At 40.8% G+C, this 14,252-nt stretch overlaps 1 protein-coding gene across 6 annotated transcripts in view; it reads right to left on the reverse strand.

Moving 5' to 3' along the window:
- The window catches only part of Acsl5 (acyl-CoA synthetase long chain family member 5), a 41,117-nt gene that overhangs the window by 2,937 nt on the left and 23,928 nt on the right, over window positions 1–14,252 (reverse strand). For all 6 annotated transcript variants that reach the window (XM_027929936.2, XM_027929934.3, XM_027929935.3 and 3 more), the window contains 13 exons: window positions 12,675–12,774; window positions 11,711–11,889; window positions 10,889–10,921; window positions 10,749–10,800; window positions 9,917–9,990; window positions 9,509–9,586; window positions 8,256–8,390; window positions 5,741–5,875; window positions 5,183–5,278; window positions 3,115–3,187; window positions 2,756–2,844; window positions 2,349–2,465; window positions 72–215 (listed from right to left, as the gene is read on the reverse strand). In XM_027929936.2, coding sequence (XP_027785737.1) covers window positions 72–215; window positions 2,349–2,465; window positions 2,756–2,844; window positions 3,115–3,187; window positions 5,183–5,278; window positions 5,741–5,875; window positions 8,256–8,390; window positions 9,509–9,586; window positions 9,917–9,990; window positions 10,749–10,800; window positions 10,889–10,921; window positions 11,711–11,889; window positions 12,675–12,774 — 1,305 coding nt within the window. The remainder of the gene's footprint in view (window positions 1–71; window positions 216–2,348; window positions 2,466–2,755; window positions 2,845–3,114; window positions 3,188–5,182; window positions 5,279–5,740; window positions 5,876–8,255; window positions 8,391–9,508; window positions 9,587–9,916; window positions 9,991–10,748; window positions 10,801–10,888; window positions 10,922–11,710; window positions 11,890–12,674; window positions 12,775–14,252) is intronic.

Here is a 14,252-nt window from a genome sequence, read left to right on the forward strand (position 1 = left end):
AAAAAATACTATAGCTACAGGAACCAGCATAGTCTGAGCTTGAAAAGCCTATTTTTAAAATGGTCTGTTACCCGTAAACTGTCCCCATGTACAAAAATTTGTAACACTGGTCTACTCCTGATGTAGATGTTTTCTATCTTCTCTGGAGCAATGTATTCTCCTTGTGCCAGCTTGAAAATGTTCTTTTTCCGATCAATGATCTTCAGAGTTCCATTCTGGAAGAGGCAGATAAAAGCATGAGTACTGTGTTGAGCCACTGGGGGTGATGTCAGTGGGAAGGTTGAGGAAGTCACAGGAGGGAAGCGCGGCTTTTTAAAAGCTGATTTCTCTAGAGACTTCTGAGAGTCTCTCATTTCTCTTTCTTGGCTTTGGAGGAAGGAGAAGCATCTTCCAGCAAGAGCCCCCTCTACACTGGAGAGTCAAGGGGCAGCCTCAAAAAGAGTCACTGGCCTGTTGGGATTATGCAAATGGTGCCTCAACAAATAAAGACATTTTGAAGCTGTCAATCTTCTATAGTTTAATTTCCAATTATTCCAGCTCCAGGACTCTCAGGAGTAGGGCAGGAGTTATCTTTACCAAGACTTTTGAATTCATTTGCTCTCCCCGCCTTCCATAATGCTCTATTCTGTTTCCCTCCTGTTCTGTCCAGGAGCAGGCTGTACTAGGTCAAGCAAGTCACTAATTGGGCTTGTTGGGCAGAAGCTGGGCTGAGGAAGGCCCTTTGACCAGCCACCTCAAGAGGTGATTTTCAGCTTCATTTCTCTAAGGAGCTTATGTTCTTAAGGATTTGATATTGTAAAACTGGGGCAAGTGGCAAGTACAGTCCACATGATCACACTGGAAGTAGGACAATAGGCTGAACCCTGCAATGATCAATGAGGCTGACTCATCAGTTCAGCCTAACATTATCTGAAAGTGATTAATAAAGAGAAACCTTTTATAACCCCAGTGAGGGGTACATATCTATTGCCTACATCCTATTGCCTATTACCTACATTCCTATTTAATAAGTGTTCCCAGCTCTAATAATAAGTTCCTTATTAGAGTTGGGAACACTTATTAAATAGGAACATATGTTAGCATTATACTATGAGATCCCAAACTATGAACTACATCATTAGGACCATGTTCTTGGAGGTCTCATTGTTGAGCACTCTTTGAATCTTACTTAAATTTTGGTTTATTGACATAAAAAAAAAAACCCTCAAACAATCCAATCAATAAATGAGCTAAAGAGCTCAACAGACACTTCTCAGAAGATATACAATCAATCAACAAATATATGAAAAAATGTTCAACATCTCTAGTAATTAGAGAAATGCAAATCAAAACTAAGATTTCATCTCACACGAGTCAGAATGGCAGTTATCAAGAACAGAAACAACAATAAGTGTTGGCAAGGATGTGGGGTAAAATCCATTGCTGGTGGGACTGAAAATTGGTGCAACCAATCTGGAAAACAGTATGGAGATTCCTTGGAAAATTTTCAATGAAACCACCATTTGACCCAGCTATCCCACTCCTCAGTCTATACCCGAAGGACTTACAAACAGCAAGCCACAGTGACACAGCCACTTAAATGTTTATAGCTACCCAATTCACAATAGCTCAGCTGTGGAACCAACCTAGATGCCCTTCAATAGATGAATGGATAAAGAAAATGTATTACTCAGCATTAATAGAGAATAAAATTATGGCATTTGCAGGTAAATGAATGGAGTTGGAGAATATCATGCTAAATGAAGTAAGCCAATCCCATAAAACCAAAGGCCAAATGTTCTCTCTGATAAGTGGATGTCTCCAATGATGAGGGATCTGTGCCAACTCTGAAGTCTAGGATCATCTAACCTATAAAAGAATCCCACTTTTCAATTTTAGTCTGGAAACAGTGCCTGTACCATTAACTACTGCTAGCATTGTATTTAATAAGGAATTGGGAAAGAAGAAAATCTTCAACTCATATGGGTCTTGTGTCTTCTATAACATTGTGGTCAAAATAGCAAAAGTAATCTGGCCTAGAGAAAGAAGATCTCTCTAGCTTTGGCAGGTCTGAATTACATGTTAGCCTACTTCCTCAGGATTTTATATTACTGGTCCCTGGAAAAGCTATGCCTAGAACACAGATCTCCCAATTCCTTGGCCAAGCTCTTTGAAGGTTTTTTTCTCTTTATAGTAAGAGGAAGCCACAAGCCAGAGAGGATACACACGGTTTCCCCTCCAACTGCCTCAGCTAAGTAACCTTCTTGCGTTTCTGTCTCTCTTACAATAGGCAGATTGCCACCAGCGTCTCCCTAGATTGCTCTCCCTGGTGCAGTAGCAGACTCTCAGAGTTAAGAAGAAATACTTACTGGAAGCCAGCGACCAATGTCTCCAGTGTGAAGCCAGCCTTCCTTGTCCAGCGTTTCCTGTGTCTTCTCAGGGTCCTTTAGGTATCCTTGGAACACATTAGTGCCCTTGATGCAGATCTGCACACCAGACAGAAAGAGATTGTAAAATAGCAAAGTTTGCCACTCTCAGCAGGGCGCTTTATGAAAACCTGCTCCCACCTTAGTTCTCTGATTGTTTTCACTACAGTGGAAAGAACACCATGTTTTAGTCCCCATTGTAGGGAATCGAAAAGTGCAGCTCAGATATTTAATCCCTGATAAAGATCTCAACGGAGCCCAACCCAAAGCTGCCCATAATTCTGTGCTCTTTCTGATCTGAACCTCTCTACCAATCATGATTCTCTGGCTATAGGGCATGACCTACGCACCTCTCCTTCATTGTTTGCTGAGAAGTAGTTCATGTCTGGAACATCTTCCAGCTTCACATAATTGCAAGCCACAGGGACACCAACGTGACCTAGAACACACCTCTCTGAATTAGCTCGGAAACCATTAAAGTGATAATCCCAGTCATAGTTCTGAGATATTGATGGATCAACTCTAAAAAAAAAATAGGACTGAAAAATCATCCGGTACCAAAGCTGAAGTGTCAAAATAGGCAAGCTGGGACCCAAACCTTAAGTTTGCATTTGCCACATTGTTTTGGAGCATCAAGATAATCTGAACTCCCAAGTCTTCATTCAGTTGGAACTCTTCTCACTTTCTGCCCAGCAGATGGAGGGCCTACCTGATGTCCAGTCCCCAGGTGATGTGATTGTACAGCCAGCTGTGCATTCTGTTTGACCATAAGCTTCAAACACCTGGGAAACCCAACAAGAGCTTTGAGACTTACTCAAGGTAAAGGATGAGCTAGCCAAGCCTTATGGCCAAGACCTGAGGAAAGCAAAGTTTCTAAGTGTCAGAGGTATTTAGTTTCTTAAAAACTAGATAGGAAGGTATGCCCCAGCTATTAAGTCTTTACAACTGAGGGCTCATTCAAAAACCAAAAAGGTTCGGAAACAAACCAAAGTATGGAAACTGAGTAAGAAATGTGGCATTTCAAGTAGGTGGGAAAATGCAAATTATTTATTAAGTGATATGCTACCCAGTGGTACCTGGATTTGAACCTGGACAATGGAACACCATTGAAGGAACTGAAGAAATGGAGCAGCATTATTAAAGGAAAATGGCTCTGGCTTTGATAAAGGACAGGGGTTGGCAACCTTTTTTCTGCACAAGTAAAGATATTTTCAGCTTTGGGAGCCATCTGGTCTATGTCTCAACAACTTAACTCAGCCAGTATAACACAAAAGCAGTCATAGGCCTTACGTAAATGAACAGGTATGGCTGTATTCCAATACAATGTCATTTATAAAGACAGGTGGTGGCCAGATTTGGCCTGTGCTTCAGTTTGGCCACCCTTGGTACAGAAGATAATCTTGACTGGAGAGAGGCTAGTGGCAGGAAGTAAGCTGATAGGCTATTGCAGTGGTGGGTGTGGCTATGATAGGCAGTGTTGGTAGAGATAAGCAGAAAGGCTTAGAGAAGACATGTCTATAAGTGGGGGTGGAAGCAGGATTTTCTGGTCTATTTGTCTCAGAGGTTAAGGGAAAGGAAAATGTTAAGAATAGCCAAAAGGGTATCCATTTTGATTGTGGTTTTATGGGCAGGGACATTATCTATGAGGATAAGTCTGTGCCTGTGTTCTCTTTTGTTCATGCTGTGCATAATTGGTTGAATGAGCAAACTAGTTATCCATTAGTGGGGAAGCAACTAGACAGTATCCATGCCCAGTCCCTTTACACAGCCCAGATGGGATAGAAATGAAAACAGAAAAAATGGAAAACCATAAGGTTGCCAGAAAATATGGGTAGGAAGAGTCTTATGAAATAATGGGGATTTAGAAAGTTCTGTCTAAGCAATTCAAAAGTCACACATTGTAAACAACCAATCTTATCACTTAAACATTTGAAATAGTAATACATAAGGCAAAAAGAAAAAAATATGAGACCAGAAAAATATTTCTCTTACGACAAAGATTAATCTTATTATCATATGAGGAATTCTTAGCAGCATGAGAGAGAATGAACCCTTTGCCCATTTTTCTGAAAAAAAAATAATAAAGGGATTCATGAAAGAAATTCAAATGTCAATAAGCAATAGAAAAGATGTTCAATGTTAATAAAAGAAATATTGCAATACGTTTTTTTTCATTTTGAGATCACTAATTGGCTAAGGTTTAAATGACAAAACCTGTCTCTAGTGAGATGAGATGCAGGAAAATGAGGCATCGGGCATTATTTGTGAGAATATATATGAAGGACAAAATCTTTCTGGAGGTGAGTTTGATTATATACATTAACATGTAAATATAGGTCTATATAGATGTAGACGCCTGCACTTTGATCCAGTAATTCCTACCTGCATGGATTTAAATTGACAATTGCATAAATACTTAAGAATTCACATGCCTTTAGCACTTTATTGATTATAACAGTGAAAAAATGGTGAGCAACTCAAATGCTATTAATAGTAGACTCGTTTGAGTCATTCAAAGAACTATTGTAAAACCATTAAGACGATGTGGCTTTTTATTTGACAAGGAGCAATTCTGATAGGATAGTGTTAAAACAATATTCTAGAACCCAGATTCCATTTAGGCAAATATTTCTATACCCAGATGCATAAAGAGTTGACTAGTCAGATGTTTTCTTTTGATTTTGAGATTTTTGGATGACTTTCTCTCTGGTACATTTCATTGTGTTTTCATTTTTATTTTAGTAGTGAGTTCTATTTGTGCAAAAGCAAAATCTTACCGGACATCCCATTGCCGCCCGGAGGAATGTCAAGACCGAAGAGGAGATGGGGGCAGCTCCAGTAATCAGGACACGAACCCTCCCACCAAGGTTGTCCTGTTCAATAGAAACAAAAGATCTGCTGAAACCTTTCTATTTGGCTTCAGTTTCTTCCAGTGTAAAATAAGCATAACAGCCTACCCAATGTTGTTATAGAATTAAACACTTAGATTATGTGCATTGTGGAAAAGCACCAAAAAGGTTAGCTATTATCGTTATCACCATTCAGGCCAGAACCAGAGCTTATATATATTTTTAAGTACCTTAAATAATTTGTATTTTGGGGTCCCCTGAATTATTCATAATCTCAACAGACCATGCAGGAGAATAATAGAGAATTCTAGTACCTACATAAAATCTGTTTTATTCTTTTTGACCAAATCTCTTTGGTGGCAAAGTTGTACGAAAGGAATATAAAAGGTGAAGAGTCTTGGTTACAGTAATGCTCAAACTTGAGAGGAAGGACAAAGTGTGCTGAACTCTATTTTCTTGGCTCTGTCTAGGACCTACCCAACTTACCTGGATCTTTGAAAAGATTAATTTGTCCCATATACTATCACGCCTGATTATGCCATTTTTCACTTCATTGAATTTACTGGAAACAGCTAGGTTCAGCAGGAACTTCTTCAGGGGGGTCTTGGCTTCATTTTGTACCTGCAGGGTGACAGCTCCTTTCAGTAGGACGTCTACCAGAGATACTTACTAAGGTCATTAATAAACCATAGATGATGCCTTCTAGTTTCATATGTAAGTGTCCCATGTTCATGAACTGGGTTGCTAAATAACAATGAGCCCAGAGAATTACAGCCACACTCAGAAAGCAATGAACTTAGTATCTACATTCAGAGCTCTGGCCCTCCCAGATTTCTGGTCCTTGGTAAACAACTTTCACAACTTAGATAAGCCAAAGGTGATCAAGAAAGACTACCTACAAAGTCACTAGGTTAAAAAAAGAGATTAAGAAGTAACTCAGTGGGTACCCCTCTAGAGCTTTTGATGTAGCAGATCAAAGAAGGGCTAAGGATTCTGACTTTTAAAAATAATACCTCCTCTTTCCCTTCCCCTGCCCCTATGATAGGTTTACATACCCTAATCTTGGACAATTACCATATTTCTCTATTAACAAAAATGCCCTGAGCCACCGAATATGAAATATAATTCTCTTTGCTACTTAAATGGTTTCTCCTCATTGACCTTGACCATTTGACACAATTTTCCCAGCTCACATTATTTCCCTGGTCTTCATGGTGATAATATAGTCCATCCACCAGACTCCTACCCTAAGAAGAGTTTTCCCAAGTGGCTCAAAGAAACTCCTATATTTATGCAAATAACTCCTGACCTCCATATGCCAGCCTTCAAGATTTCACTGTACAAGAATTCAGATTCAAGAAAAATCCAGTTCTTTTCAGTTGAAAATTTGAAGAAGATCTCTCTAGCCATCTTCTATGTTTATGTTTCTGTTTTTGGTCTCCAACAATCAAGGTTGTTCATTCTCTCCTTCTAATGCAACTTGTGCTCTAGGCTCCATTCATGCTTATAACATTATCATTTTACCAAGATTTCACTTTCTCCAAGACTTACAATAAGTGCTGCCTGCACTGTCTCTGAACCATAAGAGATTTCTTAAACAGTCACACAACTCACTCTTTTGCTAACAAGACACTAACAAAGACTTAGAATTACAGATTTATGTTAATAAAGCCCTCCATTTAAAAAAATAAGTTCTAGAAGCAAATTGTATGTTAGTTATTACAATATTATAACATACTATCTTTCTAAAAAAAAGTCCAACAACAGAAAAACTATAACAACACAATCTAATAATAACATAGTATGATGAAGAACAGTTAGAATTGTTAACAATTCTGTTATAGATTTGGGCTTTCGATGTCCATGCACGCTGCTCTAGAACCATGCCTGCTCTGTACCTGGCACTCCAGTTTGGCCTCTGGTAAGAGTCCAAGAGTGATTGGGTAAGTTGGGATCTCAGAAGTAGAGTCCAAAGCATATGAAAATGGTTACTTATTATTTCCACAAGACTATGGAATTACGAGAAGCTTTTATACCACCTGTCTTCAAATCCCAGCTTCAATGGCAACTTGGAGAAAGTAGTCAATCCAAGACTTAGGTGAGAAATACATAAGATGATCTTAGGACATCAGAAAGCAAGGAACCTAACAAAGACTACTGGAATCATGTCAGAAGGACACATGAGCAACTTGATAATGGTTCCCAACTTCTAAGATGGGACAATTTGAATATCAAAAAGAATGTCTAAAATAGATTAAACAAATATGAAAATCATGAATTCATAATAATACCCACACAAAAAAACCTTTCAGTGATCACTTTTGAAGATTGCTGGGACAACAATTCATTATTCTGAAGACAGATTAATTAAAGGAAAGAATTAAATATTTGCTAAGTCTTTGTGATGAGATCTCAGCTAATGACTGCAGGAGAAATGATAAAATTAGAATTGGAAGAAAAGATCACCTTTTGCAAACCCCAATGAGCAGTGATCAATGACAGCTAAAACAACTATGTGACAGTGTGATTCTGCCCTTTTTCCTCCTTAGATGTGCCTGCCTCTGGGCAAGTTCTTTAACTTCCAAGGCTCAGTTTCCTCATTATCAGAAATAGGAAGAAATGTGCTTTTCTGTTTTGGTGAGGATTAAATGAGAGAATGCATTTGAAATGTATATTACAGGGCCTGGTGCCTTGGCAAGAATATCAATTACAAGCACATATAAACCAGAGTAACAACTTCCCAGTAAGTTGGCTGAACATGAAGGGGCTCCCCGAGTCTGAGTTGAGTACCTCCTCAGATCAGTAATCTTATCCAGAGAAAAGGGGATTTCATTTATTGTGGTTTCTCATAGCAGAAGTTGCAAGTGTGGCGTTAAACAGATACTTGAAGACTGGGGGGTGGAGGTGAAGCTAATTTCTTGATATTACGCAGTCCTTCAGAGCCCTAGCATGGGCCTTGATTACAGATGGTCTCTCCATCTCAGAGCAAGCAGGTCAGTACCTTATCATAGATCCTGTTAAGGAGTCGAGGCACTGTGGGAAACACTGTAGGCCTCAGTGTCTTCATGTCATCAGGCAGCAATCGGATATCTCCTTGGAAGAACCCAACTCTGGCTCCACAGGAGTAAAGGACAGCCTGAAAGCAGAACCAAAGAGGAGGCTCAGAACACAGGACCACTTTCAGTCTTGACTGGGAATGAAGACGTGAGAATGAGCTGCTGGGCACATTTCTTGGTACATCACCCCTGTCCAGGACTCCAAGAGCCTCCCCAAGAAAGAATGGAAGCTCACTTCTATTGAGGTGGCAGGAAAGATAAGACAGACTGTGAATCCCAGGTCCTGCCCCAACTCCACCACAATTCTGTGCAACAGCCCAAAATATCATCCTTCATAAGACAGGGTTCATTAAGTATCCCTAAGAAAAACTGTCAAAATGGGACGTGCCTTCAATTTTAAGACCACCCCTGTTTCAGAAGTGTCAAAATATTTTAAAGGTTCACTAGAATCAATTTTTTAAAAGTCAATTACATGTAAGTGCTTTAGTTCAACCAACTAAATCTCATCTTTTGACATTTTATACATCAACCAACAATAAGGTGGATGAAGAAATATGGAAGAGGGGAGCAGAGAGGAGGTTTTCCCACCATACCTATACCTATGCTTTTGAAAGGTCAATCAACCAAATCAAATCAGCCTCAGAATAGCTGAAAAAACCCAGAGTCCATTCCCAGAAGGCAGAAGCACAATGTTCCTCGGCACCAGTTGTGCTGGTGACACCATCTTACACACTCAGATGTGGTGTGAAAAATCCCTGGGGACATCTCTCATCTCATCTGGATCAAAGATTCCTTCCCTGACCCTCTATGGGGAGGCTCTTCTTCTCTAACCCAAGATCTTTTTTTTTTTTTTTTAAGTCTAGCTAGTATAAAGTAAAAAGGGAAACACAGTATCTCATGTGTCAGCTCAGAATTCAGGGCAGACATGCAAGTCCCTGATGGGGATCACTGGACTCATACCTTATGAAGGCAGAAGCAAGGACGAGCCTCCTTGGGCACATGCAGGCTCAGCAGAGGAAGAGTCTGCAGGGGGTCAGAGGTCCTGCCAGGATTTGGACTCAAGTGAGCCAACTCCCTCTCTGAAGCTGACACAGTTCAGAGAAGGCTGTAAGTGCTGCATCGCTAACTTGGAATATATGTGGGACCAGCAAGTCAGGCCCTCCTTTTCACACACATGCTAGGAACATAGGACACTCACCTGTACGACCCTCTCAAACATATGAGCCAAGGGCAGATAGGATATGGTCACATCCTCTGGTGTGGGCTGGAAAATATGCTGTAGATCAGGGGACAAAGAGGAGCAGCAGTGGATTAATGCCAACTTTCTCGTCCAATGGAGATTTAAAAGCTACCCCCCTTCTTGGGACTGCCAGAGCTGCACACTGTGTAACTCTGAGAGCTGCTTTGAACTGCGTAGAGAATAAGATTTGCAGTGATCCTAAAAGACGAAGGCTTGAAAACATAACTGCCTTGCAGATAAAGGCTATTCTCAGGCCTTTAACCTGATCCCCCCCACCCTTTTCTCTGTCTCTTCTAACTTTAAGAACAAAAATCTTATAACTGGTTCACATTTTAATGAGGGCTTCTTTTTCAAATGACCACTGACCTCCAGACATCTGAGAAAAGCAGCAGCATTTGAAGCAATGTTTTCATGGGTTATCATGGCTCCTTTGGGGTCACCTGTAGGAAATAAGAGGTGCAAAGAAAGCCCTTTTATGTAGCTAATAGGTAGCTTTTGGCCTTGAAAGCAGCTACATTCAATTGGTTCTGTTCAGAGAGCCAGGAACTTTTCCCTGTCACTGTCTTTTTGTGGATGTATATGCCTCTGTTTAGGAATGATGAATGCCCCAGAGAGTCTACTACTCAATGCACTGTTGACCTTCTACTGCCATGAGGGCAGAGCCACGATCTCAGAGAGCGACACAGTTGAAAAGAAAAAATCAAGTAAATCCCTCCAGTGCTGATCATATGTCTGAGACTTCAGATCTAACAATATTACCTAATAGTATTGCTATGACCCTTACAAACCAGGTATCCTGGAATGGATGTAACTGTAGACCATCATGGGCTACATTTAAAATGATTAAGCACTCTACTAGCTGGGGAGATGTCAGGGAGGAGTACAGCCCATTGTGAAGAACTGTCGCTGAGCTACCCCGATGGAATGAATGAAACCATCCCAGTGGTGTCTAATAAAGAGAGGTTAGAGGTTGAGGGGAAAAATAGACTTTATGAAATCATCTTTAAGGCCCCTGACATCCATAGAATGTAAACACCTCCATGTGTATTCAGTGAAATCTACTCACTTTTATTTGATTTTTTTTTTCTATTTGGGACTCTACATTCAAAACACTTGGACGTAAGAACTAAGGATGGGGATGGTAGCCCACCATGCTTCTGGCTGACCAGGGACCCTGGCAGGACCTTGTGGCACTGACCTGTGGTTCCACTGGTAAAGCAGATGATGCTTAGGTCTTCTGGGTTGGGAGGCTAGAGGGAGAAGCACAGGGGCTTAGTCTACCATGAGCTTTGAGAGTGGACCATGGCAAGACTCAAATTCAGGCAGGAGAAAACTTACCACTGGTTTTCTGAAGTTTTCTTTGCCTAGATTCTACACGAACAGGAAACAAAGAGAGAGAGAGAGAGAGAGAGAGAGAGAGAGAGAGAGATTCATTGGAACAGACTTGTGACAAATGCAGCCCTCTCTTTCCCTTTCCCACGAGAACACTCTATAGGAATATAACCAAAATTCCAACCTGGATGGAACCCAGAAGCCAATATTCAGGTACAACGGAAGCCCCAGGAAGGAACATGAAGTTTCTTCAGAATATTGACCTAAAGAGGGCAGATCCTGAATGTCCCAACTTCCAACCATACTCAAGATTCAGACATCTAGGACCATAACTAAATCTTTGAATAATAGGAATAATTACCCATGTCAGGGCATAAAAAGGGCTGATCACTTCCCTGAGTAATTTACATGTGCTCATTTGACTTTTTAGCACCCCTGTGAGGTAGGGCCTATTTTTATCTCCATTTAATGGGTGGAGAAAGGGAGGTATGGAGTCACTTGCCTAATGTCACCTAACAGATGTGGAGCTGGAACATGAGCCCAGCAACCTAGCTCCAGGAGCCACATCCTTAGCCATTGCTGACCTCTCGATCCACACATTTTGCTTAGAAGTCTGTGCAACTGGCCAGAGAACTTTCTCCTCCTTTGGTGTAGGTTTCTGATTGGTTTTGAAGAAATTATTCTTAAAGCTTCTGAGCATGAGTCTAATTGACTCCTCATATACCACCACCCTATGGAGAATGGCAGCCCTGGCTTTGTGTAGATGTTCCTTAAGTTGCTCATGATGTTAGAGCAGCCTACCAGCTGCAAGCTGCTTCGAAATCCTACCTCAGCATCAAACAGGGAGAGGAGCTCGACTCCACACTGCTCTCCTCTCTTCTTCAGCTCGTCATCAAAGGGGTCCATGAGGATGATCATCTTCAGGCCTGGGATGAGGCCCTTTTCCACATTCCCTATTAGGACTGAGGCTTTTTCTGGTGTGTCACAGATGACTGTGGGGATATTAGCTGAAAGCAGAATTAGAGGCAGGGGTCACCCTCCTGCTCTGCTAAGTATCTGATTGTCTTATGAGAAGAAACAGATTTTCAAAAAATTTCAAAACTACTAGATTCCCCAGAGAAGATTATATCAGCAAGTCAGATTTAGAGAGCAATTGCTGAAACATTCCATTGATAATGAATGAGCTGCACTGAAACAGAGACACCTAGTTTTCCTGCTTGCTGCCAATACATGGACAGCTTCTGAGGAGCCATGAAATTCCTTCTACTTCAGAAATCAGTCAGACAACATGTATGGATAGCTGAGGCAGGATCCTGTCCACGGGTTTTATTTTGAGGAGGGTGTAGGAGAGAAAAAAGGGGGAAACTTTCACTAGACAAGCATTGCTTGATTCTTAAATGTTGGCATTTTTTTTTTTTGATACTTGTTTGCAAAAATAGAAAGCTTCTTTGATGTCTGTTGTTCAATCTTCTAGTTTTGTGATAAAAAGTAACATCTTGGGTATATAAAAGGGCTGCTACTTTCCCATTGAACATGGACTTGTTTAACCATGGCATTTTTCTTTTCTTTTTTCTTTTTTTGTGGTGAAATTGAACACTGGGGCATTTTACCACTGAGATATATCCCTAATCCTTCCTTCAGATTTAATTTTAAGACAGGGCATCACTCAGTTGTTGAGAGTCTCACTAAGGCATTTCAAGTCTGCTAAAATAAAACAAAGCAAAAAGTAGAAATTGAAGAATCATTCAACATTGGGAAAGAATGAAGATGTAACGTAATAGCAAACTTTTACCCTTGTTGACAATATATATGATGGCTTCTGCTCCTAAGGTATCATACAGGGGGACTGCAACCAAGGAGTATGTGTAACAAGCCAATTCGGAGATGACCCACTGTGGGAAGAGAAGTTCAAGTAAGCCCTGGACATTGACTTTGAGAAGTATTTAATTCAGACACTCAGTCAACAAATGCTTATTTGGTACATTTATGTAAAAAAGAAAAAAAAAAAGAAGAAGAAAAGAACAACTCTGTGGAGTTAGCCTTAGAGACTGTCACTGATACCGCTATAAATTATTTAGTTAAACCAGCAAGATAAGATGGGTACAGAGGGGCTGGGGATGTGGCTCAAGTGGTAGCGCGCTCTCCTGGCATGCGCGGGGCGCTGGATTCGATCCTCAGCACCACATAAAGATGTTGTGTCCACCAAAAACTAAAAAATAAATATTAAAAAATTCTCTCTCTCTCTCTCTCTCTCTCTCTCTCTAAAAAAAAAAAAAAAAAAGATGGGTGCAGAGAACCACAATATGAAGGTAGACCACTATTCAAAGACAGAGTGTGGTCCATTGCACCCATAAGAGGCAGGTAAAGCAGAGATCACTTCAAAGTCATGGCTATCTGGGGACTGCTTTAGGGAAAGAGATGGAAATTGGACAGAATGGTAGAGGGCTGGAAGGGTCTGGTTATGGAGATGGAGGAAGAGAATGCATTCAAAGAAGGGGATGAAGAAAGACAAGAGGACATGACATAGTGTGTCTACATACTAGCAAACATGAAGGGTGACAAGTAATAAAATTGGAAAGATAGGTCAAAATCTTCTAGTGGTGGCCCTTAAATGCTTGTCTAGTATGAAGGCTGATTCCCCCCCCCCCCATATACTTCCCCCAGATTCATGTTGGAGCCCTAACTCTCCCAGTATGACTATTTGAGATGGATAATTACCTATAGGAAATAATTATGCTTAACTGAGATCCTAATAATGCAGCCCTAATCCAATAGGATTGGTGTCCTTGACAAAAAGAAGAAATAGCAGGGATGCACATGCACATGCACAAAGTCCACGTGAAAACACAACGAGAAAGTGGCCACCTGCAAGTCAAGAAGAGAGGCCTCCGGAGAAACCAAACCTTCCTACTCCTGATCTTATGTGCTTTATCGCAGCACCCTACCAGATGAACACACTCTGCTTGGTGTTAAGTTCCTAAACTACAGCCAAGAACCCTCTTACTGAGGCTGAATGTAACATGCTTGGAGAAGGTAGATTCACCATCAAGTACAGCCAGTGCTTTGGGGGATGAACCTGAAACTCTTGCTAAAGCAACTGGCTCCAGCAAGCATATCAACCACACAAAAATTTTCCCCGAGGACACTGGGCATAATGACTTCAATGAAACTTGGAGATAGATTAGTTTAAATCATCTTGATATATAACATCTGCTTCCAACACACCACAAAGACGGCAATGGGCAGACTCGATAGTGATAGGTGGGTTGGTTAACCAGTTTGAATACTGGTCAAATGTGCAAATTGCGGTTCTAATACTAACACATCCCTTTCTACAACACCTTTGAGATTGGATTTGGCAGTCCCTCAT

Source organism: Marmota flaviventris, chromosome 4, assembly GCF_047511675.1.
Source record: "Marmota flaviventris isolate mMarFla1 chromosome 4, mMarFla1.hap1, whole genome shotgun sequence".
NCBI classification, from domain to species: domain Eukaryota; kingdom Metazoa; phylum Chordata; class Mammalia; order Rodentia; family Sciuridae; genus Marmota; species Marmota flaviventris.